The 25619-nt window shown below is 36.8% G+C and overlaps 1 protein-coding gene across 3 annotated transcripts in view; it reads left to right on the top strand.

The window, feature by feature from the left end:
* LOC140156988 (alpha-2,8-sialyltransferase 8F-like) overlaps nucleotides 1-10050 on the top strand; it is a 32404-nt gene extending 22354 nt beyond the window's left edge. For all 3 annotated transcript variants that reach the window (XM_072180042.1, XM_072180041.1, XM_072180040.1), the window contains exons 3-7: nucleotides 1051-1209; nucleotides 5728-5875; nucleotides 7084-7196; nucleotides 8504-8593; nucleotides 8898-10050. In XM_072180042.1, coding sequence (XP_072036143.1) covers nucleotides 1051-1209; nucleotides 5728-5875; nucleotides 7084-7196; nucleotides 8504-8593; nucleotides 8898-9360 — 973 coding nt within the window. In that variant the 3' untranslated portion in view covers nucleotides 9361-10050. The remainder of the gene's footprint in view (nucleotides 1-1050; nucleotides 1210-5727; nucleotides 5876-7083; nucleotides 7197-8503; nucleotides 8594-8897) is intronic.
* Nucleotides 10051-25619: the final 15569 nt, after the last annotated feature.

Genomic DNA, 25619 nt, shown 5'->3' with positions numbered 1-25619 from the left:
TTTTTGATTGAGAATAAACATCTTTAAAGTAAAGGTAAAATGAAAATGACAATAAATAATGTTTCTTTTCCTTATAAAAGACCAAGGACAATAACACTTTGGGTGCTCCATTTAATTTCAATGCCAATGAGGTTAAGAAAATGGCAGTTGTTCCAAATCTACCTTACACAGAGTGCGCTGACATTCAAATTTTAGATGTCTCTTGGACAAACATTAAAATTGGGTATCGCTATAAAATGTGTCATAAAAAGAAAACGGTAAATGCTGATTCCTTTATTTCTTCACACAAGGTTGCTGATGAATATATCATATATAAAATGTTTTCAAACCTAAAAGATTCAACTTGGTTCTTTAATAAAAATGGATTCTTTTCTCTATTGCACTTTTTTTTGACTCACCCTGTATAACAGTCTTCGAACTAAATTTTATAAATCTAATGGCATATTCTTAAAGTGTTTGCAGCTGGGAGGAAAAGCCGACGATCAATTGAAAATTTTGACCTTTCATATTGAAGATTTTTCCCCCCAAAAGACCTAATTTATTTTTGGTGTTTTGGGAAGAAAAATCCATATCTTCAATACGACAGGTCAAAATTTTCAATTGATCGTCGGCTTTTCAACCCACCTAGTACATACACTTTAAGTATAAATCATCAGATTTATAATGTTTACTTCGAGTACTGTTAAATATCAAAAATATCAATTTTTAATGATTTGCCATAAAATGTGTATTACATTGCGAATTTAAAAAAAAAATCAAAATTATTTGATATCAAGAAGGACATTCTTCATATTCAGAATGCAATTCGATATGCTCTAATGTCCCACAATAAATACTGTCCAAACGTTCATACCCCATCCCTTAAGTGTGTATACCAAAATAGAGTTTGTAAGCAAAATAAATCTTATACATGGCAACAGAGAGCTAGATGAATAGATAAACACAATAGATATGCCTATATAAATAGATAAACACAAAAATAATATAAAAAAGCATTTTAAAAATATTTTATCATGCTATTTTATCTGTTTGAAATTTTATCTACAACAGCATTCCGGCTACAACACCAAACTCTTTCGATGTTTTCCATGAGATGCAAGATTTTATCGCATCGATACCAAGGAGACCTGAAGCCAAAGTGTTTGCTAATATATCAAACATATTATCACATCAGTGGAAACACAACGAAGCAAGGTCCAAATATTTCAAGTAAGTAGTACATACCCAGCAAACACAAAAACGTTTTTAAACATTTTAAATAAGTTGTATTTTGGGTTTTGGTTTAGGTAAAAACGTTTTAATAACATTAAAATGTCCGGTTATATAAAGGTCATGAAATCGTTTTAAAACGTTTTGTATCACACTACAACAATATTTTTAAAATGTTTTCGAAATGTCATTTTTGACCAAATATTTTGTCAACACTTAAATAACATTATGTTAAAATATTTGCACCCAGCAAACACAGAAATGTTCTTAAAATGTTTTTTACAAAACGTTTTAATAACATTTAAATGTCGGGTTATATAAAGGTCGTGAAAACATTTTTAAAACGTTACTGTAAATATTTTGGGCAAACATTTTTTGCAAAATATTTTTTCAACCCCAAAATAACATTCTGTTTAGAATGGTTTGTACCAAGTTTTCAAAAATGTTTTTGGAATGTTATTAAAACGTTTATATACCCTTTATATAACCCGACATTTAAATGTTTTCTGTAAAACATTTGTGTTTGCTGTGCAGTGAATTACCAACAAATGTTTTTTAATGTTATGAAAACGTTTTATACCATTAATGTACCCTTTATATAACCCGACATTTAAACGTTTTCTGACAACCTTTTATAACCTTTTGCGAATGATGTCGAAAACGTTTTGTGTATGCTGGGTAGTGATAATGTAATTATTGTTAAAGATAAAACACATTCGTTTTATATTAAATTACCAAAAAATTAAAGTGGCAATGATTACCAGGTCCAGCAGAGCGCGTGCGTGTTAGGCTTGTATATTTTGATTGTTTTTTCATGTTCTATCTTCTGAAGATAGCATTTAACATACAGCGTAATTATGTTATAACAGCATGATTTATTACTCGGAGTTTCACGCCTAAAACGGCGATCATCAGATAAATAGCTGAAGATAGCATTTATATAGCATGTCATCCCGGTTTTTAATATTTTGAAGCACTGCTAACCAGTGTGGCTGGTAAAATTGACAAGGCTGACAAAAACTATAAATAGTATCAAAGCGCTTCCGCTGTCGTTAGAACAAAGATACTCAATACTATCATGAATACTATGGCAGCTGCTATACAATGCCCAAGGCATGCTCATACTTCTGGGTGGCGCTCAATGGCAATATTATACTCCTAACAGCTCCCTATTTCACCCCTTCTGGAGAGAGACAAGTGAGGCAAAGCGCCTTGCCAAGTGCACTCAAGACGATGGCACCGTCGGAACTCGAACTCGCAACCTTTCGATCGCGAGGTAGAGCCCGTACCATGCCCACCGAAAGTGAGTTTAAACATAGCATTTAACACCTTCATTAATTAATGGGAGGTAGCAGGTAGGGTATTTGTACTATGAGAATTTAATATTTTATACTATAATGTAATAGTTGCCACGCCATGGATATTGTCAAATTATGTTCAATTATATACAGGCTTTAGAACAGTCAGTTTAATCAACATTAACTCATGAAGGATTAACTTGCATTAGGAAGCCCTGTTGTTATGGTAACACGTTTGTTGGTCGTGTAATAAGTTAGGCCTGCATTACTTTTATTTTATCACAAACTGTCATTACCGGGGGGGGGGGGGCATCGAAAAATTTTGGTGGATATGCTCCCCCGGAATTTTGAGGTGGTGGGTCTTTGGGAGCTGACGGCGTACCGATAAAAGGGGGTCTTTTGGACATGTTGGAGCTGCGAACAATTAAAATGTGGACTTTTGGAGCTGCGAACACAGTCGAAATCAAGGGTCTTTCTTGGCTTTCTGATTGAAAATCGCCTGAAAAAACCTTTCAGAGCTGAAATGATCAAAATCGAGGGTCTTTCGGAGCTCTATTTTGATCAAATATAGAGGGTCTTTCGGAGCTGTGAATTCCAAAAAGAGGGGTCTTTCCGGGGGAGCATACCCGTATGGTCATTTGTGTTGAGTGCCCACCCGGGGTCATTACAATAACTGATTCGCAATTATTTAGAAAATGGTAATGTTAAAGGCCGTATTAAATTAATGTTTTGGTTCTCGTCCAGAGGATTTTCATAAATTAATGAGGGAGGGAGGGAGGTTTTTATTCTTTAATGCAAAATTAGCATTGTTAGGCGCGTAGTTTTCGGTCTTTTCCAACCAAAGTATTCTTGTTCCAACAGTGCCCTTTTTCCTTTGAGATTCTGAGAGATGACCAGAAACAAGCACATTCCGTCACACAATCACCCGGCACAATCACTACCCTTTATACTCCACTCCCAACGTGCAATATATTAGATTAACACATACAATAATAATACCTGTTCCTAAAATGCACAAATCTGGATTTTGATGAATTTTAGGGTGTTCTTATTTGGCGTATGACTTGTTGATAATGGGCTTTTTGATATGAACGGTGGTATAAATGTTTAAAAAATGTTGACATTTACACGGCGCTTAGAGTATGTCACATACAATGGCCCAAGGCATGCTAAATACCTTTGGGTGGTGCTCAATGGGCAATATTCCTAACAGCTCCCCATTTCACCCTTGGTGGAGAGAGACAAGTGAGGTAAAGCGCCTTGCCAAGTGCACAACACGATGACACCGCCGCGGCGCGCCGGGGCTCGAACTCGCAACCCTCCGATTGCGAGAGGCCTATCGTGGCCACTGAAAGTGAGTTTAAACATATTCTATAACACCTTTAATTCAGATTTCCACTTTCTCGCGATATTTTGGAGTGAAAAAATACCAGTATTCCATCCGTTAAAGAATTAGGCTATATTAGGTACAAATATTTGCCTGTTCCGGTCCTGTCCAATATTAATCATTATTATGTTTTGTTGAATCCAAGTGCATGTAAAAATATTGGATGTTTTACGCCCAATATTTATGAGTTTTAAAATATTAATATTTTGAAACTCATAGCTCGACCAATAAATATGGGCTCAATCGATCCAATTTTATACCAAAAACAGTTCATTTTGTCACTGATCACTGATAAATTCATTTTCCCGCATAAAAATATCGGTAAAAAATCCAACGGCGGAGATGCCAATATTTATTTTAAGACATAGAAAATCAATGGAAGTAAAGATAACTATTCACTAGTATAGTTGAAGCAGTAAAATAAATAAATAAATGTTTTATAAATCAAATGAATAAATGATTCATGACATTTTAAAATCAGATTCCTTTAATTTAATCTTCTGGGCAAAACATATATACTGCAGATGTTTGATAATAATTTCAATATCCATGTATCTTTTTTAAGCTTATTAAGCTGCCCTTAATGCCTGATTTGATATTTGAGATAAGAAAATATATATTCGATATGCGCATATTCTCCTAAGCATGATAAATGATGTAATCCTGGCTTATATTGGGTTATTCCATTTAATATCTACACTCTCCCTGTGGAAGATTTTGGAAATATCTTCCACAGGGGGAGTATGAATTTCAAATGGAATGAACACATTAGGCAGTTCCATTTAAATTCCATACACCCTCTGAGAAAGATTCAACCTGAATCTTCCAAAGAGTGAGGATGGGTTTTAAATGGAGCTGCCTAATGTGGTCATTCCATACTCCCACCTGGAAGATATTTCCAGAATCTTCCAAGATATTTCCAGAATCTTCCACAGGGGGAGTGTGGATTTAAATGGATTTATTAGCCCATTATACGCCTCGCAGTATTTTGGTTGCTTTTTAAAAATTACGATAGTGTGTAATCATATAGATAGTATTTCCTACTGTTATGGGAGGTAATTCAATAGGATTTACACGTAACCATGGTAACCTTGGTAGTAACAACAAGAAACCATTGTATTTATATCTGCAGTATTTCAAATGTTTAGGTGATTTAGCTTAAAGCTATAATAAACGATTTCCGTCAAATTTAATTTTGTTATTCTTTACTCAAAATGCTGGAATAATTTATTAATTATTAGCAATAACGGACAGGAAGGAGGAGGGTGGGGGATGGGGTCTGTCAATTTTAAGCCGAAATAATGAGGTATTAAAGTGGAAGAAACCCCTTTGGATATTTTGACCGTTGAACGTGGAATTCTACATGTTCTATTATTGGAGTAAAAAATTGTGTTAGCTTTCGTTCGATATAAACATTTTTTTTGATTGCATGGATGAAGGCACGGGAACACTCGGGGGTTTGACAAAAAACAATCACAGATGCCGTATTTTCCACTAGTCACCAGCTGGAAGCTCACACATCTCTTATGATGCTATGCACTCAACCGTGTAGTATAGTGTAAACAAAGACTGTGTAGAGACAATTCACTGCTTGTTTGGAAGCTCTTGGACGAAATTGTGCGCTTAGGTGTATCGAGGTGGAAACTATGCATAGATGCGTTTAGAATCCCTTTGTAGCCAAACCATGTTTGAGAAGTTTTCACCAAAAAATGGTTGAAAATGCTCAAAAAAATTTTGTTCAAAAATCATTTAAAAAAGCCTGATTTTCGCCCAAGCTTCTAATATTTTTGGTGTTTAACCACTTTAACGATTGTTTTACATGTTTTGTTATAGATTGAAGTTTGAGACTGAGACCAACATGAGTACAAGTCAACATATAATGTTAACGCAAGAAAACACACCGTTAGATTCTCTCATTGAAACGGTCATATCGAGTTCTACAGTAAAAACTACGAAGGCTATATTCGATATGCTTCCTAAGGTAAGGATATTACACGCAACTTATTAAAGAGGAAGCCCCGCCAGAGCAGTTCTTCTGGGGTGAACCAAACCTAGCTGGTTATCAAATTAATCAGTGATGAGTTTATCTCTGAATTTGACAGGTGCTAATTGATGCAATAACATTATAAAACATCAATTAGCACATGTTAAATTTAGAGATAACCTTATCACTGATTAATTTGATAACCAGGCAGGCTTGGTTCACCCCCAGAAGTACTGCTCTAGCGGGCTTCCTCTTTAAGAATTTTGCGGTTCTCGGCTTACTATAAGTCGGGCCATGAGTTTCTAAGTTGGGGCTACAGCAGTCATCCAAGCTATCAGCTGTAATATATTTGCAAAATGTTAAGGGGACTGTTAGGCAAGAAAATGACTAAAATGAGTATGTGTAATTTGAATTTTGCAACTTATTAAATTCAGCTTTTAGCTTTAAAATATTTTACCCCATTAAAATCGGATGTTGCATTGCAAAGTTTCGGCTATTTGCAGTGAACATGGTGTCGAGAAATATGGTAACATTCGTTCGTTTCCTATTATACATGCACTTGAATGTATTTTATTGTTTTTCAAGGTGCGTTACGTAAAAGAATTACGAATAAAAATATTTATACCTGGCAATTACAACATAATTTAACATTTATTTACTTAATTATTATTTATTTAAACTTTATTATTATTTATATATATGACTTTTGCCTCAACAAATTTATATTCTAGTATATTTATAATATATTTCATAATTTCTCACCTGGCTATTATTAGTAGGCCTAATTTTTAAAATGGTAATTTTATCAGTAATTCCAGGATTTTTCAGGCATTGTAAGTCCAAATGACTTGCAACATGGCAGAAAGGTGTAGAGAAGAACAGAGCCCTTTTTTCATCATCATCATCATCATTATCATCATTATCATCATCATTATTATCATCATTGACATCTTCTGTTATCTATTCTTCAGCCGGGTGCTACCACAAAACGTTTTCTTTTTCACAGGCAAATTGATACTCTGTGTCAACATAGACTCTGTATTCAGAGTCTATGGTGTCAATCATTATATTATTTTTCAGAAGTTTTACATCAAGAAAATTGTTAACACTACATAATATATTTTATGCTGATACAAAACTGCTGAAGCTTACTGAAACATCCGAACATTTGAATTTTCTGTTTTTCTATTTGACTGACCATGCAGACATCTTTATTGTCTTCAACGCCATATGAAACATGCAGTGTGGTTGGTAGTGGCGGAATCTTAGCTGGGTCTAAATGTGGACAGCTCATTGATAGTATGGACTTCGTTTTCAGGTAAAAATGTGAAGAAAACAGAAAAACGTAATTATTGTATAAAAATGTACCATATGTGGTAGGCCTACTACACCCCATGATAAATTTGTGACTGTTTTTGCATTTTTCTCAACAAATAATAAAACACTGGTAACAAAATGTATGTATATTATAGGGGCAAGGAATTCAGTTACTACACTGGAATTTCAGTGACTCAAGACAAGTGGTACGTTTATGATAAGCTTAAAAGAAAAGAGGTACCGCTAGAATGTACCTCATTTCTTAACATATAATGAACCACTTGTCTTGAATCACTAAAATTTCAGTGAAGTAATTGGATTCCTTGCCCCTAATATACATAACTTTTGTTACCAGTGTGTAGTTATTTTGGTAGAAAAATGCAAAATTAGTCACAAAATTTATCAGGGGGTGTAGTACCACCTTAATATTAGGAAATTGAATATTGAGATGGTGGTAAGGAGTAGGGCAGTAAAACAGAGATGCAGAGAGCAGGACCAGAGGCGAAGCCTGGGCCACCCACCAAAAATTTGGTGACGGGGATGTGCGGCCACACTGACCCCCATTTTTCAACTCCCTCTCACCCAGTGACCAGCTTTTTTTGTTTCACTGAACTCCCTCTCACCCAATGACCCTTTATTGTTTTCCTGTTACCAAAAGACCCACTTTTTTCACAAAAATTGGGAAAAATTTGGGAACATTTAAAATTTTTTTTAAATTGTCGTGTATTTTTGAAAATTTTGAATCAACTTTTATATTTTGACACAAAATTTTTCTCAGACTTACTGAATGACCACTTTTTTGGTAAGATTTTCCCCAGTCGAACGGAAACACCCATTTTAGGGCCTTCTCACTGAGAGACCTCCTTTTTCGATGTCTAGGCTCTCACCGAAAGACCCCTAGTTTCGAACAGCTGTCCGCACATCCCCGTCACTTCCAAAGTCGAGTGCTCCCCGCTCCCCCCTCCCAAGTCGGAAAAATCAAGTTTGACATGAAATAGAGATTTATATATAAGTGAAGAGATTTCATACTTCTAGTCCAATAAAACAGTACTCACTGTGGACGTTTCGAAGTCTTGCAGACTTCTTTTTCAACACTGATGTTGTTGTGATGATCTTCTGTTTACCGCTGATGTTACAGGTTGCTTAGCAACAACATCAGTGTTGAAAAAGAAGTCTGCAAGACTTCGAAACGTCCACAGTGAGTACTGTTTTATTGGACTAGAAGTATGAAATCTCTTCACTTATTTATCAACAACAGTCCTGAGGAAAATGTTCAGTAAGAGATTTATATATCTTTTTTTTTGTCAGATTCAATCTTGCCCCAACAAATGGGTATGAACAAGACGTAGGAAACAGGACGAACTTAACCACGATGAACCCGTCCATACATCGAGGAGAGTAAGTTAGGATTTATATAAAGATTTATATATAGATTTATATAAGGAACTCACACACAAATGCACCGCGGAGTCTAACGGCTTACCGATTGAGCTAAATGTAGATACATATTATAATAGCACTGGCTTCTGTGCTGTACTCTGATACCTGTATGATGATTTTTCAAATCGCTACGCTCGGTGCTCGCTCCGCTCGCCATTCGAGAGGCGTCGCGGTTTGTGGAACGGGGCTATAGTTCTAGATACATACTCTCATGATGTTATACTAATACTTTCGTATTTTTGTTCTCATCTGCTTTTTTTAGGTTTGGAAATCTAAAGACTTCAGAACAAGTGACAAACTTTACTCGGATACTAAGTGGTCAAAAAGGTTTTGTTTGGACGCCTGCATTCGGGTTCAAAGGTTACTACAAAGATAGCTTGAAAGCGATCCAGAAAGCTAATGGTTCGAACCCAAATTTAACTTTCATTTTGGAGGGCACAAAACACTTCAAAGCATCTCAAATATTTTGGAAACAATACGGAATGAAGAAAATGCCTTCCACTGGGTTTTACATAGTTAATTGTGCACTTTCTTTATGTAAAAATGTCCACATTTTTGGATTTTGGCCTTTGAAAAAGACACTAGATGGACGGATCGCCCCGTACCATTATTACAATGAGGTCGTAGGAAAAGCTCATGATTTTTCAACGGAATTGAAATGGATTTTAACAATGCATCACTATGGTCTACTAAAATTACACGTTGGGAACTGCACAGATGGATGAAACGGATAATTTTATGAAACATATGGGGAGATTATTTTCCCAGATTATTTTCTGCATCTCTCTTATATCACTAGGATCCACAACATGCTCATCTATCAATGCGCAGTTCGTTCTTTAACCCCAATACATTTAGTACATTCATTGCATGACCTTTGAAATTTTGAGTACAAAAACTCATACCCTGCAACTTGAGGTCAAATTTTGCACTACGATTGTTTAATTGAGGTTATTGAACTATGCCACTAGGATGAGGCATTGTGGTCCATAGTGTTATCAAGTGTTGCCTGCAATGTGAAGCTAATCAAACGTCCATCCGGGTGAGCACACCCGCACTGGGCGATTTCTGAAGATTTTCACCGTACCTTTTTGCCGTGTTTTGTCCCCAAAGAAGCCAATTGTTATAAGAAAAAAAAACCTTTCGACATTGGCTTCAGGGACCTTTGGTAGGCTGCTGTCCTATACTATCCAGCGGTTTAGAGAATAAATTGGGCCACTATTCGATGATTTGACCCGCGATTTTGGCTGTAAATATGGCAACCATGACTTCCATCATATTACAGATGGCCAAATTCTGTTCGGAGGCTTGATGAATGGGAAACACGAACTGGGTCATTATATTTTTATTCCTTTTGAGTAATGGATGTGATTATGCTTGGTTTACTGTATGAATTAAAACGACAGAATATCATTGCCATGTGTGCGGTAACTCGACCAAATCAGCGACGACAGACAAACGATGCGATTCAGGCCAACTCGGCAACCTTTATACACTGTAAAAAAATATTTTACTCAACACTGAGTAAAAAGGTCACAGCTCAACTGTTGAGTAAAAAAATTACTCAACATGAAGGCAAAATCGTCCTGATGACCGGCCTCCAGAATGACTTCACTTGGAATTCGCGTAAAGCTCGCAAAATGTCCAGTTTTTAATCCTAAAATAATGGGCCTAAATTCTCCTTTGGATTGGGCCTTGTAGGCCTATCAGTCGGTGAAGGGGGGCACATCGCAAAATTTTGGTGGGTATGCTCCCCGGAATTTTAAGGTGGTGCACTCATAGAAATGACTTGTTCGCCTTGTTGGCGCAATTCAAAAGGAGTAAGTTTGGACAACTCAAAAATAGTGTAAAAGTTGCCAAAACAAAATTCATTTTAGTTATCCGAACTTAAAAATGCTGAAAAAGCTCAAAAAGTTCCGTCAACTAATCAACTTTGTTGGTATTACTTAAAAAGTTGATGTAAGTCGTTGCGTCAACTTTTTAAGTAATGCCAACTTCTGAATTCAAGTTCAGGGAACTTAGAAAAATAAACAAGGTTCAAAGAACCAATTAGTTGAGTTATTGTAACTCAACATGTAAGTTGATGTAACTCGTTCATATTAAGTTACTGGTATAATTATTGTTTTGAGTTATCCCAATTTGGTACTTTGTTACTTAAGGGGGTACTACACCCCTGCCCAATTTTGTGTCCATTTTTGCATTTTTCTCAAAAATTATAGCGCATTGGTGACAAGTAAGATAATATTATAGGGGCAAGGACTACAACTACTGCACTGGAAATTTTATTTCAGCACAGACAACAGTTGTGGAGTTACAGTCAAAAATGAGGGAAAATCAATATTTGATCAATAAATCAATAACTACTTGCCTTGAGTTCTCGAACTTTCAGTGTAGTAATTGTAGTCCTTGCCCCTATAATATACCTATCTTACTTGTCACCAATGCGCTATAATTTTTGAGAAAAATGCAAAAAATAGGCACAAAATTGCCCAGGGGTGTAGTACCCCCTTAATTCACGTAATTGGATAATTTTTTGCACAATTAGCAGTATTCAAATATTTATTTTTGTAATCAGTGCAAAATTCTGTATACTATAGCACACCTCTAGAAAATTATGCTAACCTAGGCTAGTTTCATTTTCTGAGTTGTAACAACTCAATAAAGTAAGTGCAAATGAGTGCGACCAACATAATGATATCGAGTCAGCGTTACTCAAAATTGTACGCGTTGACATTACTCGGAAATTTGACGCAACGACTTACATTAACTTACTGAGTAATGCCAACGAACAATTTCTATGAGTGTGGGTCTTTGGGAGCTGACGCCGTACCGATAAAAGGGGGTCTTTTGGAGCTGGGAACAAGTAAAATGGGGACTTTTGGAGCTGCGAACAGTAAATCAAAGGTCTTTCTTGGCTTTCTGGTTGAAAATCGCCTGAAAAAACCTTACAGAGCTGAAATTATCAAAATCAAGGGTCTTTCGGAGCTCTATTTTGGTCAAATATAGGGGGTCTTTCGGAGCTGCGAAATCCAAAAAGGGGGGTCTTTCCGGGGGAGCATTTGTGTTGAGCCCCCCTCCCCCGGGGCCTATCAGTCGGTGAAGGTGGTGTTGACTCCAAAACTAGATACTGAAAAGAAAAACAGACCCCTTTGAACTGTATTAAAAAAACAATTAGATCCCCTTTTTCTATACTAAGGTTTTTAGACACCACCACATTCTCCGACCCACCCCCAAACCAAAGTATTTATGAACACTTCTTAGTCCCCGGGCGCCGGGGACAATACTAACACACGTTGCCACAGTTTTACAACTTTCCCCCAAATTGTGGGCAAATTGTGAACAATTTTGCTACAGTGAGACAAAATTGGGCTATTGAAATCCACACACCCTATGGAAGATATGACCTAAATCTTTCACACAGGGGGTGTGAATTTCAAACGGGGATTACCTGAATGGGTGACTCCATTGGAAATATACGCCCCTGTGTGAGAGATTCAGGTTATATCTCCCATGGGCTTGCCTGGTGTCAGATCTTACCCAGGGAAAGATGACATTCCAATATGCACCTTTAAGGGTTGTATGGATTTCAATTGGAAAAACCCTATTTTAATTATTATGCTGATTACGCTATTGGAAGCAGCATTGTTCTCAAAGTGCTGCTGACCATTCCTACAATTGGCACTTTCCTGCCATTGATGGGGTGTACATCGATATCACGCCCTTCTTGACCTCGCTTTCGTTATTTTATAATCACGTGCACGTGCCCAGCAAACACAAAACGTTTTCGACATCATTCGCAAAAGGTTATAAAAGGTTGTCAGAAAACGTTTAAATGTCGGGTTATATAAAGGGTATATTAAGAGTATAAAACGTGTTCATAACTTTAAAAAACATTTTTTGATAATCTACTGCTCAGCAAACAAAAATGTTTTACAGAAAACGTTTAAATGTCGGGTTATATAAAGGGTATAAAAACGTTTTAATAACATTCCAAAAACATTCTTGAAAACTTGATACAAAACATTCTAAACAAAATGTTATTTTGGGGTTGAAAAAATATTTTTGCGAAAAATGTTTGCCCAAAATATTTTCAATAACGTTTTAAAAACGTTTTCATGACCTTTATATAACCCGACATTTAAATGCTATTAAAAGGTTTTGAAAAAAACATTTTAAGAACATTTCTGTGTTTGCTGGGTTCAAATATTTTAACATAATGTTATTTAAGTATTGACACAATATTTGGCAAAAATGTTTGCAAAAATAGTTTACAATAACATTTTTGAAAACATTTAAAAATATTGTTGTAATGTGTTTTCATACAAAACGTTTTAAAACGTTATCATGACCTTTATATAACCCGACATTTTAATGTTATTAAAACGTTTTTACCTAAACCAAAAGCCAAAATATAACTTATTTAAAACGTTTTTATGACGTTTTTGTGTTTGCTGGGTGATACCTTTCTTGTGTTCGCTTTCGTTATTGCGTGATATCGATGTTCACCCCACCAACGGCAGGAAAATGCCAATTAGTGGAATGGTCCATAACTCAGCCGAGGTGAACCGGATAAAACGGGACAGGAATCTGAGAAGTCTGATTTTCGAATGCAGGAGGAAGTGTCTATACAGCAACCATACATGTCTTTATCATACATTTTATTCAATTGACAAGCTTCTAAATATTTGACGATGGGTTTAGCGACCTAATTAAAACCAATATGTGCCTGATAATATTGTAGAGCTTATTTTGAGAAATTACCAATATTGAATGAATATTGATGACTTAAAGGCCTTTGCAGTGATTTGCTCACTCATCCGGAGGATCGTAAAAATCATCAAAATTCAGATTTTGGCAACTTTGTTATAGTCCGTATACCTTCCTCGAGTCAGTAAAGTAAAATCAAATTTTGAGATTTAACACTGTTGATTTTTGCAGGAATGTGTTATGCTACATGATGAGTCAAAAAAGTGCAGTAGGACTAAGAATTGATATTTAGGCCTACGTGAGAACCAAGTTGAACTTTCCCATTGTTGAACGTTTGTATAAATGTCAGACTCAATAATCACCTTCTGTGGAAAAATGCCGTTTAATTTTTATGAGTCATTTTACTCAGGGGCGGCGCCAGGGTATTTTGATAGGGGGGGCAAAACAATTTGTGAAATTTGTAATGCGGCGCGACAGCGCTGGCCGTCGCGCTTGCGCGACGCAGAGGGGTGTCTGGAAAATTTTCAAAATGAAAGCACAAATGAAGCCATTTGATGCACGATTTTCACCCTTTTTAGGGTTATTTATTTATTTTCCAACCGCATATTTTTTATGGATTTCATTCACGGGCCCGACTGGTTTTAGGCATGGACCTACTCAATTAGTAAATCCAGCACTTTTGGCAACAAAATAAGTTTATGGTACAAATGTGCACGAAATGAAATTGGTGGAAATGTTAAATAAAGTTGCGCGAAGCGCGAAAAAATTGGCACTTTTTAGGCTAAAATGACCAAATATGAGGTTACTTTGGTCAGAAACCCACATACAGGCATCATCATTGGGGAACTTGTATGGACCATCTACCCTATCAAAATATTGGGGGGATCTATACCCCACACCCAGGGTCGGATCTACGCCTCTGGTCGCAACGCGGTGTATGTTAAGTCAGTTGCATTGTATGCCGTTTTTTATTATACAGACTTGACATTTAATATGGAATATTTTTCGCAAAGTTCCAAGACGGGCACGGGCTATATATTAATTGGGGTGTGTCGGGAGATGGCGTAAAATAATTGTTTGATAGAAAATGTGCTTTCGATATGTTTACATTATGGTGCTCATAATGTAGCAAATTTGCCTAAAATGGCGGATTTAGGGAGGCTGAATTTGAGCTTTGTGGGGGACACAATTTGGGACTTTATGCAACGTGATTCTGTTATTATCAAATTTATATGGGTTTGAGGTGATATTTCTTAAACTTCGTCAGCAACTGGCATTCATCACAGCTGAGATACACTTACAATGTACCAAGTTTTTTAACAGGGGAGGAGCTTAAAATTAAGGCTCTTCAAAGCTGTACGTACTCAGAAAGTTTGAATGGCCCCCTGGGGTCAAATGTTATAAACATACGGTACAAAAACAACTGTGCGGATTCCTGGTTTTCCAATGAACTCACACGGTTTCTTTGTGTACAGTAAGTTTATAACATTTGGGCCCAGGGGACCATTCAAATTTTCTGAGTGCATACCACTTTATAGAGCCATAATTTTTAAAGCTCCTCCCACTTTCAAAACTGGTAGATCACAGGTGCATTTCAGTTCTGACAAACACTTATTGGTATTTAGGTGCAATAAAATTGACTCAAACCTCAATAAATTTGATAATATCAGAATAATGTTGCTCAAATTCAGAAATTTTACACCGACAAAATTAAAATTCAGTCTCCTTACATCCGCCATTTTAGGCTAATTTACTATATTATGAGCGCCAAACTTTAAACTAATGAAAAGCACATTTTCTGTCAAACAATTATTTTACACCCTCTCCCGACACACCCCATTAATATTTAGCCCATGTCGTTTATGCAGACCTCTACCAGACCAGTATTGGAATTTTGCGAAAAAGTATTCCATATTAAATGTCAAGTCTGTAAATTGGCACGATAAAATGATATGAATGGGGGTGTCTTGAGGTTGGAAATATTTAAAACTGAAAGCCGTAATCAGGAGCGTAGGCGGGAGGTAGTCGCCCCCTTTGATCACTAAAAGCCAAAAAGGCCCACTTTGGGAGCGTAGCGAGCAAAAAAACAGGGTTTTTTATGCTTTTCAGTCAGAAAAGGACAAAATTTGCCCATTCGCGAGTGTAGCGAGCGAAAAAAGAAAGGTTCTTATAATATGCTTTCTTGGTCAAAATTTGAGGAAAAGGTCCAAAACAGGTCTAGCTTTTCAAAATCAGCCCCAATAAATCCTGGCTACGCCCCTGGCCAAGTGCTTATTTATATTGGTGCTTAATTTTTACACTATTTTTGAGAGAGGCGAGGCGTTCTAGTATATGTTTTGGATATACAATGTGATGAAACCCCGTAAAAGTTGTGTGATATCGGACTGAAAGTAATCTTATTTATAATGGTTAATTGCTGCATGACACAGACTTGCATGTCAGGAAAGTGACGTAGCCAGGATTTTTCCAAAGTAGCTGGGAGAAAAGGCAAGAGAGAGGCCACGTGACTTTTATGGGGGAAAATTGGCCGAAAACGGCCCAAAATATAAAAAACCAACAACTTTAAAACCGCGTAGGTCAGCATTCCACAAGGGACAAGATGTCCGAAGGGGAAGTTTCCTCCTTCTAAGTTCTAACCATGGCCAGGGAGGGGAATGGCTCCTTTTCTTCTTCTCCCTCCTCTCTTTCTCTCCCCTCCCTTTTCTCTCTCCTTCTTCTCTTTCTCTTTTTCCTTCCTTTTACCTTTGTTTTGAAAATCATAGGGGGCAATTGCCCCCTTGCCCCCCGTGGCGCCGCCCCTGATTTTACTGCGATACCCAATTTAACCCTTTGTCCACGATGCACCATGTATTTTGAATGAGAGCACACAATGCGGAATAAAGACACCAGATCTGAAACTGACTTTAACCTAAATCAAGGTTGATTTTTGCGTTCTAAAGGAATTATTCCTTTTTCGGTTCAAACTAACTTTCTAGCATAAAAGTTCTTTATACCTCACCCGATACGACTCCACTCCTCTTTTCACTTGCACAATTTTTCTATTCCCTGCAAAACTTAATGGATATTCTGTAATTCACACCACTTCAGTTTGTACGCATTTCCTTTGACATTTGAATAACATTTAATGTTTCTCTTATTAGAATGAACATTTTTAATGTAAAGGCAAATGTGAAAATAACAACAAAGTAATGTTTCTTCTACTTGATCAAGACCATGGACAATAAAACTTTGGGTGCTCCGTTTACTTCAGTGCCAATGACGTTAAGAGAATGGCAGTTTTAATTGTTCCAAATGAAGACCTGAGCACAAGAAGACCGTAAGTCCAATTTGCCCCTCAACATGTATACACTAAAGTTGCGTATGTATTTTCGTATAGTTTGGTAATGTTTTATACATGTTCAGGGGCCAAAGCAAATCTTTCACAACCTTTCATGATGTTTTCACCCTGGAACATGTATTAAACATTTATAAAACCCTAAGAAACTATATACGTAACTTTCGTGTATACATGTTGAGGGGCCAAGTGGACTTACGATCTTCTTGCGCTCAGGTCTTCAAATATGCTTGACATAAACTGTGGTGATCAGCACACTGACATTCAAAATGTAGATGTTTCGTTACTAACATTAAAATGGGGTGTGGATATCAAATGGGACATAAAAACAGAATGGTAAATTGTGCAAATTAAGGCCGCTACAGACTCCCGAGTATTCGACGTAGAATATTTTGATGTAACATATCTACGTTATTTAACAGTTGTCTTAGGGTAATTAAATAAAGGCACTTAATTTAATGCCCACGTGACCAGATGGGCGCTGTCATTACAGCGTCTAGACAGGATGTCTGGAAAAGTGACCTTTGGCACAGCGGGTGGTCTTCCTGTGTTTCAATTGGAAACGCGGGATGCATGTCCAAATTTTCTAGCAAATTTGTAATTTTTTTGTAACTTTGTAGTATTATTGTAAGAGTTTCCGTCGATATTTTTTCCGTCGACCAAAACTTTCAAAATTTAGTTCTTGAAAACATACTAAAAAACAGAATCCTCGTATGTAGGCCTATAATAAAAAACAGAATCCCCGTATGTATTATTAAGTTGCCTATATATTTTCAGCAATTTTGATGATATTTGTCTGAAAAATTCCTATCTCTTAGCATTGTAGCACATCTACTGATCACTTGGTGGTCTGGTATGGCGGCGCCCATGGGCCACATGGGCATTAAATTTAGTGCCTTTTATTTAATACCCTATGGTAACTGTTTAATATAGTCCCATTCTATTTCCAGTAAAGTTTAAATTCTAACGAATGTTTGATGACGTAAAATCGATAATGTGTTACGTAGAATATCTGGTAGAAATATATTATCGATTTTACGTCATCAAACATTCGTTAGAAATTAAGCATTACTGGAAATAGGATGGGTCTAGATAAAATAACGTAGATATGTTACATCAAATATTTTACGTCGAATAAAAAGTCTGTAGAGTCACTTCGTTTTTTCACACAAGATCACTAATGAATGTATCATTCATCCCGTCGTGCATATAACGTTTTAAAACTTAAAAAGTTACTACCTGGATGAATGATAATCTTCACAAACGTATTCAACCTGGTAAGAAAATAAAGATGGAATTTTTGCACTATTGCACTTTTTTTTTACTCACCCTGTAATTGGATTACTTGCATTATTTCCTTTCTGAAAATGTACAGCCTGTCTCAAAAAAAATTGTGCAAATGAAAAGCGCCCTCTTTGGCAATTAGAAAATTCCGTTGTGACAGGATGCTTACATCAACTTCAAGGGCGTAGTATTAGCTCTCAAATGCCGTTTGTGCTATTCAATTTGCTTGTTTTAATCTCGAGATATGCTTAGTTAACGACGAAAGGGTAAAATCACAATTGTGCCACTTTTACTAGGGAAGAAGGCTTTACATGTAAATCATTGATAGCATCAAGTTTATCAAGAGTTCCTTCGTGAAATCAAAAGAATGCATCAATTAGGCCTACACAATACAAAAATATTGTTTTTACTGTTTTATTATGATGCAGTAATAATGATTCCCTTTTCCCACTTAAAACAGATTAAAAGATAAATAAAATATGTAACATTCTGCTGTAAAATTAAATACATGTGCATGTTAATGATGGTAAACACTGTTCTCTTAGTCACGAGGAGGTAAGTTAGGCGGATGACTGTGACGATCTGATCAAGCAGTCAATACTGTGCTGGATAGTATTAATTTTAATAAGACTGTTTCATTAATTGCCGTTTTAATATACCTTGATCGTGGAAAGCTGGCATTTTGAAAACTTGAATTTTGACCTCTGTATGACCCCCTTAATGACCTTAAATAAATTTTAAAATATTTAAACATGTTAAGAATGTCATAAGGATCATTGCATTTAAATTTCAGCTCAATTGAAGCACTTTGAAAACTTGACCTTTGACCCCTTTATTGCCCCTTAATGACCTTGATGAATTTTAAAAATATTTTCAACATGTTTAGAATGTCATAAGGATCAGCAAAAACCCATGTCTAAATTATTGACTCGAGAAAGGCATACAGATATAGTGACATATAGGGCCTACAGCCTAGCCTTGATCAAGGCTTCCTCCTTTACTTTCTCTCTATTCATGCTCTTCATAGGACCCATGTATAATCAGTGGTAGAAGTACTAGTATCATATACTGGACTCTCTCATATTTTTTAGTCAGGTCAGATTTTTTGTGTATGAGCTTCTAGGGAGGAAGTGTAGGCCTACCTTGTGGGCATGGGCATTTTGCTCAAACAATACCCCCGCGGGACAATACCCCTGTAGTGCACAGTAGATAAGAAAGTCCACTATGACACTATCTGGCCTACAATTCAAATGTCAAATAGATTTTTACAAAGTTATGATGGTAAATAATTATTTTGAAAGAATAACATCCAAATTTTGACACAGAAATTTTTGGAAGATGTGGCAAAGCTTCCATTTTACATTCACTAACTATGGACGCCAAAGGACTTGAAGCAAGTCTATATACAGCCTGTCTAAAAAAAAAAAATCAGGCGGCATAGGAAGCGCAACACGTGACGTACGAGGCTGTGTGGTACACGGTCGTACCCGGCAGTTTTAGAGTAAGATAATTTTGCTTTGACACCACATAACAAATTTAGAATTGTTTATGAAGATTTCATGATTATGTGTTAATCAATGGCGACCTCAAAATTGGCGATATCGCTTCCATCACCGCCTGAAAAAAATCAGATGATGGTGGATGCGATATCGCTATTTTTGACGTCGCCATTGGATTAACACATAATCATGAAATCTTCACAAACAATTCTAAATTTGTTATGTGGTGTCAAAGCAAAATTATCTTACTCTAAAACCGTCGGGGTTCTGCAAAGTACCCCACTGCAAGTATGTTAATTTTCCATTTGTAATTGCTAACCGTGTATTTTGAATGGGGCTGTCAGCCCTGTATCTTCGCCAGCCTCGTACGTCACGGTCGCGCGTCCTATGCCGCCTGAAAAAAATTGTGCAAGTGAAATGCGCCCTCTTTGGCAATTAGAAAATACCGTTGTCTTACATCATCGTCAAGGGCGTAGTCTTATAACTCCCAAATGCCGTTTGTTCTGTTAAATTTGCTTGTTTTAATCTCGAGATTTGTAATAGTTAACAACGAAAGTGTAAAATCACAATTGTGCCACTTTTCCTAGGAAAGTGGGCGGGCTGTACATGTAAATCAATGATAACATCAAGTTTATCAAGAGTTCATTCGTGAAATCAAAAGACTTGAATGCATCAATTACACAACAATACAAAATTGTTTTTACTATTTTTACTGTTTTATCACGATACAGGTATAATGATTCTCTTTTCCACTTAAAACAGATTAAAATATAAATAAATATTTCACATTCTGCTGTAAAATTAAATACATGTGCATGTCAATGATTTTCTCATGGTAAATACTGTTTTCTTTGTAACTCAAGACATGTTAAAAGACAAACGAATATTGCAAACTTATATAGATTAATGAACGCGTATTACTTGTTGGGAGAGAAATGAGACAAAATAATGCACTCGCACTGATGTTGATGCGTCTAATGCACGTGCATTAGACGCATCAATATCAGCTATCATTGACTAATATAGGCCTACATGTACAGCCCTCTTCCCTAGTAAAAGTGGCACAATTGGGATTTTACCATTTCGTTGTTAACTAAACATATCTCGAGATTAAAACAAGCAAATGGAACAGAACAAACGGCATTTAAAAGCTAAGACTGCGCCCGTGACGTTGATGTAAGCATCATGTCACAACGGTATTATCTAATTGCCATAGAGGGTGCTTATCACTTGCACAATTTTTTTTGAGACAGTGTAGATGTGCTAACAGCATGCTAGTGGTTAAGCCGAAAACCATAATAAACCCTTAATGTACGATTTCCGTTAAATTTAAATTTTGTTATTCTTCATTCAAAATGTTGAAATAGGCCTACATGTAATATAAATATTTAATAGTAATAACTGCCGGAAAGGGTTTCTGTCCATTTTAAGCTGAAATAACAAGGCCAGTGAAAGAAATCCCACTTGTTATTTTGGCCATTTAACATGGTCTATGGGCATGATGGGAGGGCATAAAGTCATAATTTCTGCCCCCTGCCCCCGCTGGCTACGCTACTGGTTGTAATTGTTGTACCCCTAATTTTCAATTATAAACGTCATACAGTTATATTTGGTGCTAATGTATCATGGCTGTCATGGCTATGGGTCTCCTCTCTATCCGGTGACTCCGGTATACATGCAATGCACTAGTTTTCGAGAGGGGGCTATACAAATATTTGTGTATATGATGTAATATCACTTCTATGGTCTTTACAAAAATAAAATGTCCATTTGAAACATAAGTGCTTCATAGGACATATGTTAATGATTGTCCAGTCTACAGTAGTCTGATGATTGGACAACCGCAAGGGCCGATTAAATAAGCCATAGGGCCTACATTTAAGGTTGAGGCCCTGTAATACCAGGCTATGAGACATCCTCATGATGTTGAGGTTCTCCTATATCTATAATCCATTAAGCTTGTTTGTATAGTAGGCCTATATTGATTTGGGTATTGTTATGCAATCTACCATTAAATAAGCCAAAATACCAGAGGCTATTATTTTCTCAACCCACACCCCCCCTACACACACAATACAGGATGTGTATACCATGAAAGCTAGTCACTGCTCTATTGTTGATGGCCCTACTGAGAAGGTAATTCAGTCAACCAGAAAATCCAATTCGCCGTCGAAGTGATGTAGGCCTAATAATCGGATTAAATACATAGCAATAGGGTAAAACAATTTTTGAATATATCGCACTTCACTAGTACGTTCACGCGGTACCTCTACATTGAACCATATCAAGCTGATCACTCGCACCTCAGTAAGATTAGTATAACGGTATTGTATTCAATCTATGATTGCAGACATGCACAAGTGATGAGTAGCCTATGCTGATCTGCTTGTGGTGCAGCGCGATACATTCAAAAATTGTTTTACCCTATTGCTATGGTAGTTAATCCGATTATTACGTCACTTCGACAGCGAATAGCTTAACAAATATGTGACTCCTCGCCACAACTGAGCCCGGATGTCGCCAGTGCCACTATTGAGATATGCTCCATCGGACTTAAATGTCAAGTACTATAGACATGATATACATCATTTTAAAGCTAATTTCAAGCAGAATATTTTGGTTGAATATCTCAAAAATGATGATTGGCGACATCCGGGCTCAGTTGTGGCGAGGAGTCACATATAGTTTGACAACTGTAACAATAGGGCTGAAAGATTGGCTGGACCCACCACCAGCACTGATTTAAAGCCTGAAATTACAGGGCTTCAACCTCTTATGATCAACATCGAATATTTGATTCAACTTCTATTATTTTGTACACTGGTATATGCAGCACATATTACAGAACCAAAACAGCTAAACATAGCTTGTCATCCAGACACCGAGGGCGTATCAAAAATTAATATTACACATTATCTAACTACCGATACAAAATTTGACATAGTAAACCCTGATTTAAAATAAGTACTCTCCTTACATGTCTATATTCTACAGTTCAAAACCAAAAATTGCCCCCCCGTAAAACGAGCTTTGTGTACTTTTTGATAGGTATCCAGTTGTTGGGGCGATACTATGGTCCCCCTAAGGTGCTCAAAATCATGAGCAATTAAAAATAGCAGAGATTTCAGGTTTTACAACAAACTATTACAACAAAAAACTGAACTCAAATGTTCCCCTTTTTTGGTCACAAACATTGCCAAATATAAATGATTATGAAGGTTTTGAGCCACCCAGTATTTCAGCCTAACGTTGCGACCCGTTCGATAGGAGGAAAAACGGATATGGAGAAGTGCTGGATCATGGATGTTCGGGCCTTCCTACGAAAACCAGGACTCCGCAGTCCGCTCAAAACTCTCTGGCTACCAATTCAAAACCGATGACTGATGTCATCATAATCTCCATCAAGGAGGAAAAGTAAGTTTGAGAGAGGAGTGAAAGATGAAGTCCGACGAACGGGTCACAACATTATTTAAAAAATCGTTGGTGAATACAGCACTGATTTAAAGCCTGAAATTACAGGGCTTCAACCTCTAATGATCAACGTCGAATATCGAGGGCTTAGAGCCAGAAGTAGCTATGTCCATAATTACATGTTACTCATTTCGGCAACAAATGGACAGTTAATTCTGCCCTCTATGTAAGTGACTTTGGGGTATGTAGGCCTACAATGTACAATGTACATGGTCACTTGCATCTAACTAACCATGATAACTGTTTAGGTGACCATGCATCCTACCCCAAAGTCTCTTGCATTTATTATGGAGGGCAGAATTACCATCCACTTGTTGCCGAAATGAGTAACATGTAATTGTGGACATAGCTACTTCTGGCTCTAAGCCCTCGATATTTGATTCAGCTTGTATTCGTCAAATTGTTGTCTTCTAAACAGAAAATTATCAGGGGCGGATTTAGGGGGGGGGGGGCGCGTAGCCGGCGCGCGCCCCCTCTATTTTTTGACTAGCAAAGGGCGCCGGCCTAACTTAAAAATACAAAAAATGAAAGAAATTAAAAAAAATGAACAAATTCGGCCATGAACAGCAAACAATGGGCCACAACCGTTGAGTTTTCGAGGTGGTAACCCCCTGAACACCATTTTTTCGTCGTCGACCAAGAGGCGCCCCCCCCCCCGGGGGCGCCCCCCTCTATCAAAAATTCCTGGATCCGCCCCTGATTCGCCATCGAAGTTAAGTAGCAAAACCATTGCCCACCAAATATTCGAGGACGAATTCGTTTTGTCGTCAACTTGAATCTGTGAGTAGCTGTGAGTCACACATCACATGCACGTATTTAAATATTTTGGCTTATTTTGTACACTGCATATGCAGCACATGTTACAGAACCAAAACAGCTAAACGTAGCCTGTCATCCGAACACTGAGGGCGTCATTAAATGAATTTGAAAATTTTAAAAAGCTATACCAAAACATTCCTCTAGTCTTAAGGATTCAGAAAAAGTATAGTTTGTCATATCTGTGATGTACCATTCTCAAGTTATAAGCAAAAAGGTCAAAGGTCAAATTTTGGGATCCACGTGGGTCAACTTCGAAAAAATGTTCCGATCTCCTTTAAAATGGTCTCAATGTGTTCGTACTTTAAAAACACTCCAAAATAAGAATAGTTTGCCGTATCTTGGATGTTTCGTTACCTAGGTAGCAGGATAAAAGAGGTCATTGACCATTGAACTCTATTGACCCCGACCTAGTTTTCGATGTTACGCATGTAATTAAACAACCTAAACAGTGCAAATATTCTTTAAATGAATTATGTTTGCAAGCCGAACAATTTGAGACCATTTTGGTTAAAATCAGACAATTTTTGACCTCTGTGGAACCCAACATTTGACCTTTGACCTTTTCGGTTATAACTCAAGAACCGTACATCACAGATATGGCAAACTATATTTTTTCTGAATCCTTATGACTAGAGGAATAATTTGGTATAATTTTTTTAATGATTGGAGCAATTTTGAAATTTGGCCCCAGTATGACCTTTTCCCGCCAAAAACTACCTTTCCACCAAGTATATTTTAGTATACTTTTTGTATGCTGTTCAGGGGACATCTCTGACATTCATAGCAGTGAAAAAAATTCTGTTGCACTTAGTGGTGAGTCAAAACCTACTTTGACTGGACTAGTACTCCGCGGTCCTTACAACACAAAACTTTATGGCCACCAATTCAAAACCGATGACTGATGCTATCATAATCTCCAATAACGTGTTAATAAGGAGGAAAAGTGAGTTTGAAGTTTGAGAGGGGAGTGTGAAGCCAGCCAGCATGAAGGGAAGTCTCTGTTTTCCTGCACGCCTAGGACCTCATCGTGAAACAACTTCCTCGCCTATTACCATCACGTGACCAAACCATTAGTCCAGTCTCTGCGCAGTCTGATCTGCTGATGAAGTCCGGCGAACGGGTCCCAACATTATTGAAAATGTGAATCAAAATTTTGATCCACATTATATTCCATTACCATGTTACCCTATGTTTTACAAATCATTCTGTGTTGAGAAAACACTGGAACACGTAGTTGTAAAATAAGTACCCAGTTTGATTTTGGTCCATAAGTCAAAGATTGGGTCTTAAATCTACCAAAAGTATGTTACGGATAAATTTATTCCGTACAGTTTGATACCTCATTTGTCCAAATCGATGAGGAATTGATGACACAATGACTTTTTGAATGCACCTACCCAGGATTTTATCATCAGGTGACTTCCAAGTCAAGGTCATAATTGTTTAGAGAAACTTTGGTTCCTCAAGATTATGCCAAACTGAAGTTTAAACAGTCTTAGTCCATCAGGTGCACAATAACAGAAATGGACTAAGACTGTTTAAACGACATTTTGGCATAATCTTAAGGGCTGGGGTATGAACGTTTGGACAGTATTTATTTTGGGACATCAGAGCACATCAGACATACGAATTGCATTCTGAATACGAAGAATGTCATTCTGATATCAAATAATTTTGATTTTTTGAAATTCGCAATTTAATACACATTTTATGGCAAATCATTAAAATTGATATTTTTGATATTTAACAGTACTTGAAGTAAACTTTATAAATCTGATGATTTATACTTAAAGTGTATGTAGGTGGGATGAAAAGCCGACGATCAATTTAAAATTTTGACCTTTCGTATTGAAGATATGGATTTTTTTCC

The sequence above is a fragment of the Amphiura filiformis genome, chromosome 7 (genome assembly GCF_039555335.1).
Source record: "Amphiura filiformis chromosome 7, Afil_fr2py, whole genome shotgun sequence".
Taxonomy (NCBI): domain Eukaryota; kingdom Metazoa; phylum Echinodermata; class Ophiuroidea; order Amphilepidida; family Amphiuridae; genus Amphiura; species Amphiura filiformis.
This window is presented reverse-complemented; position numbering and strand designations above follow the sequence as displayed.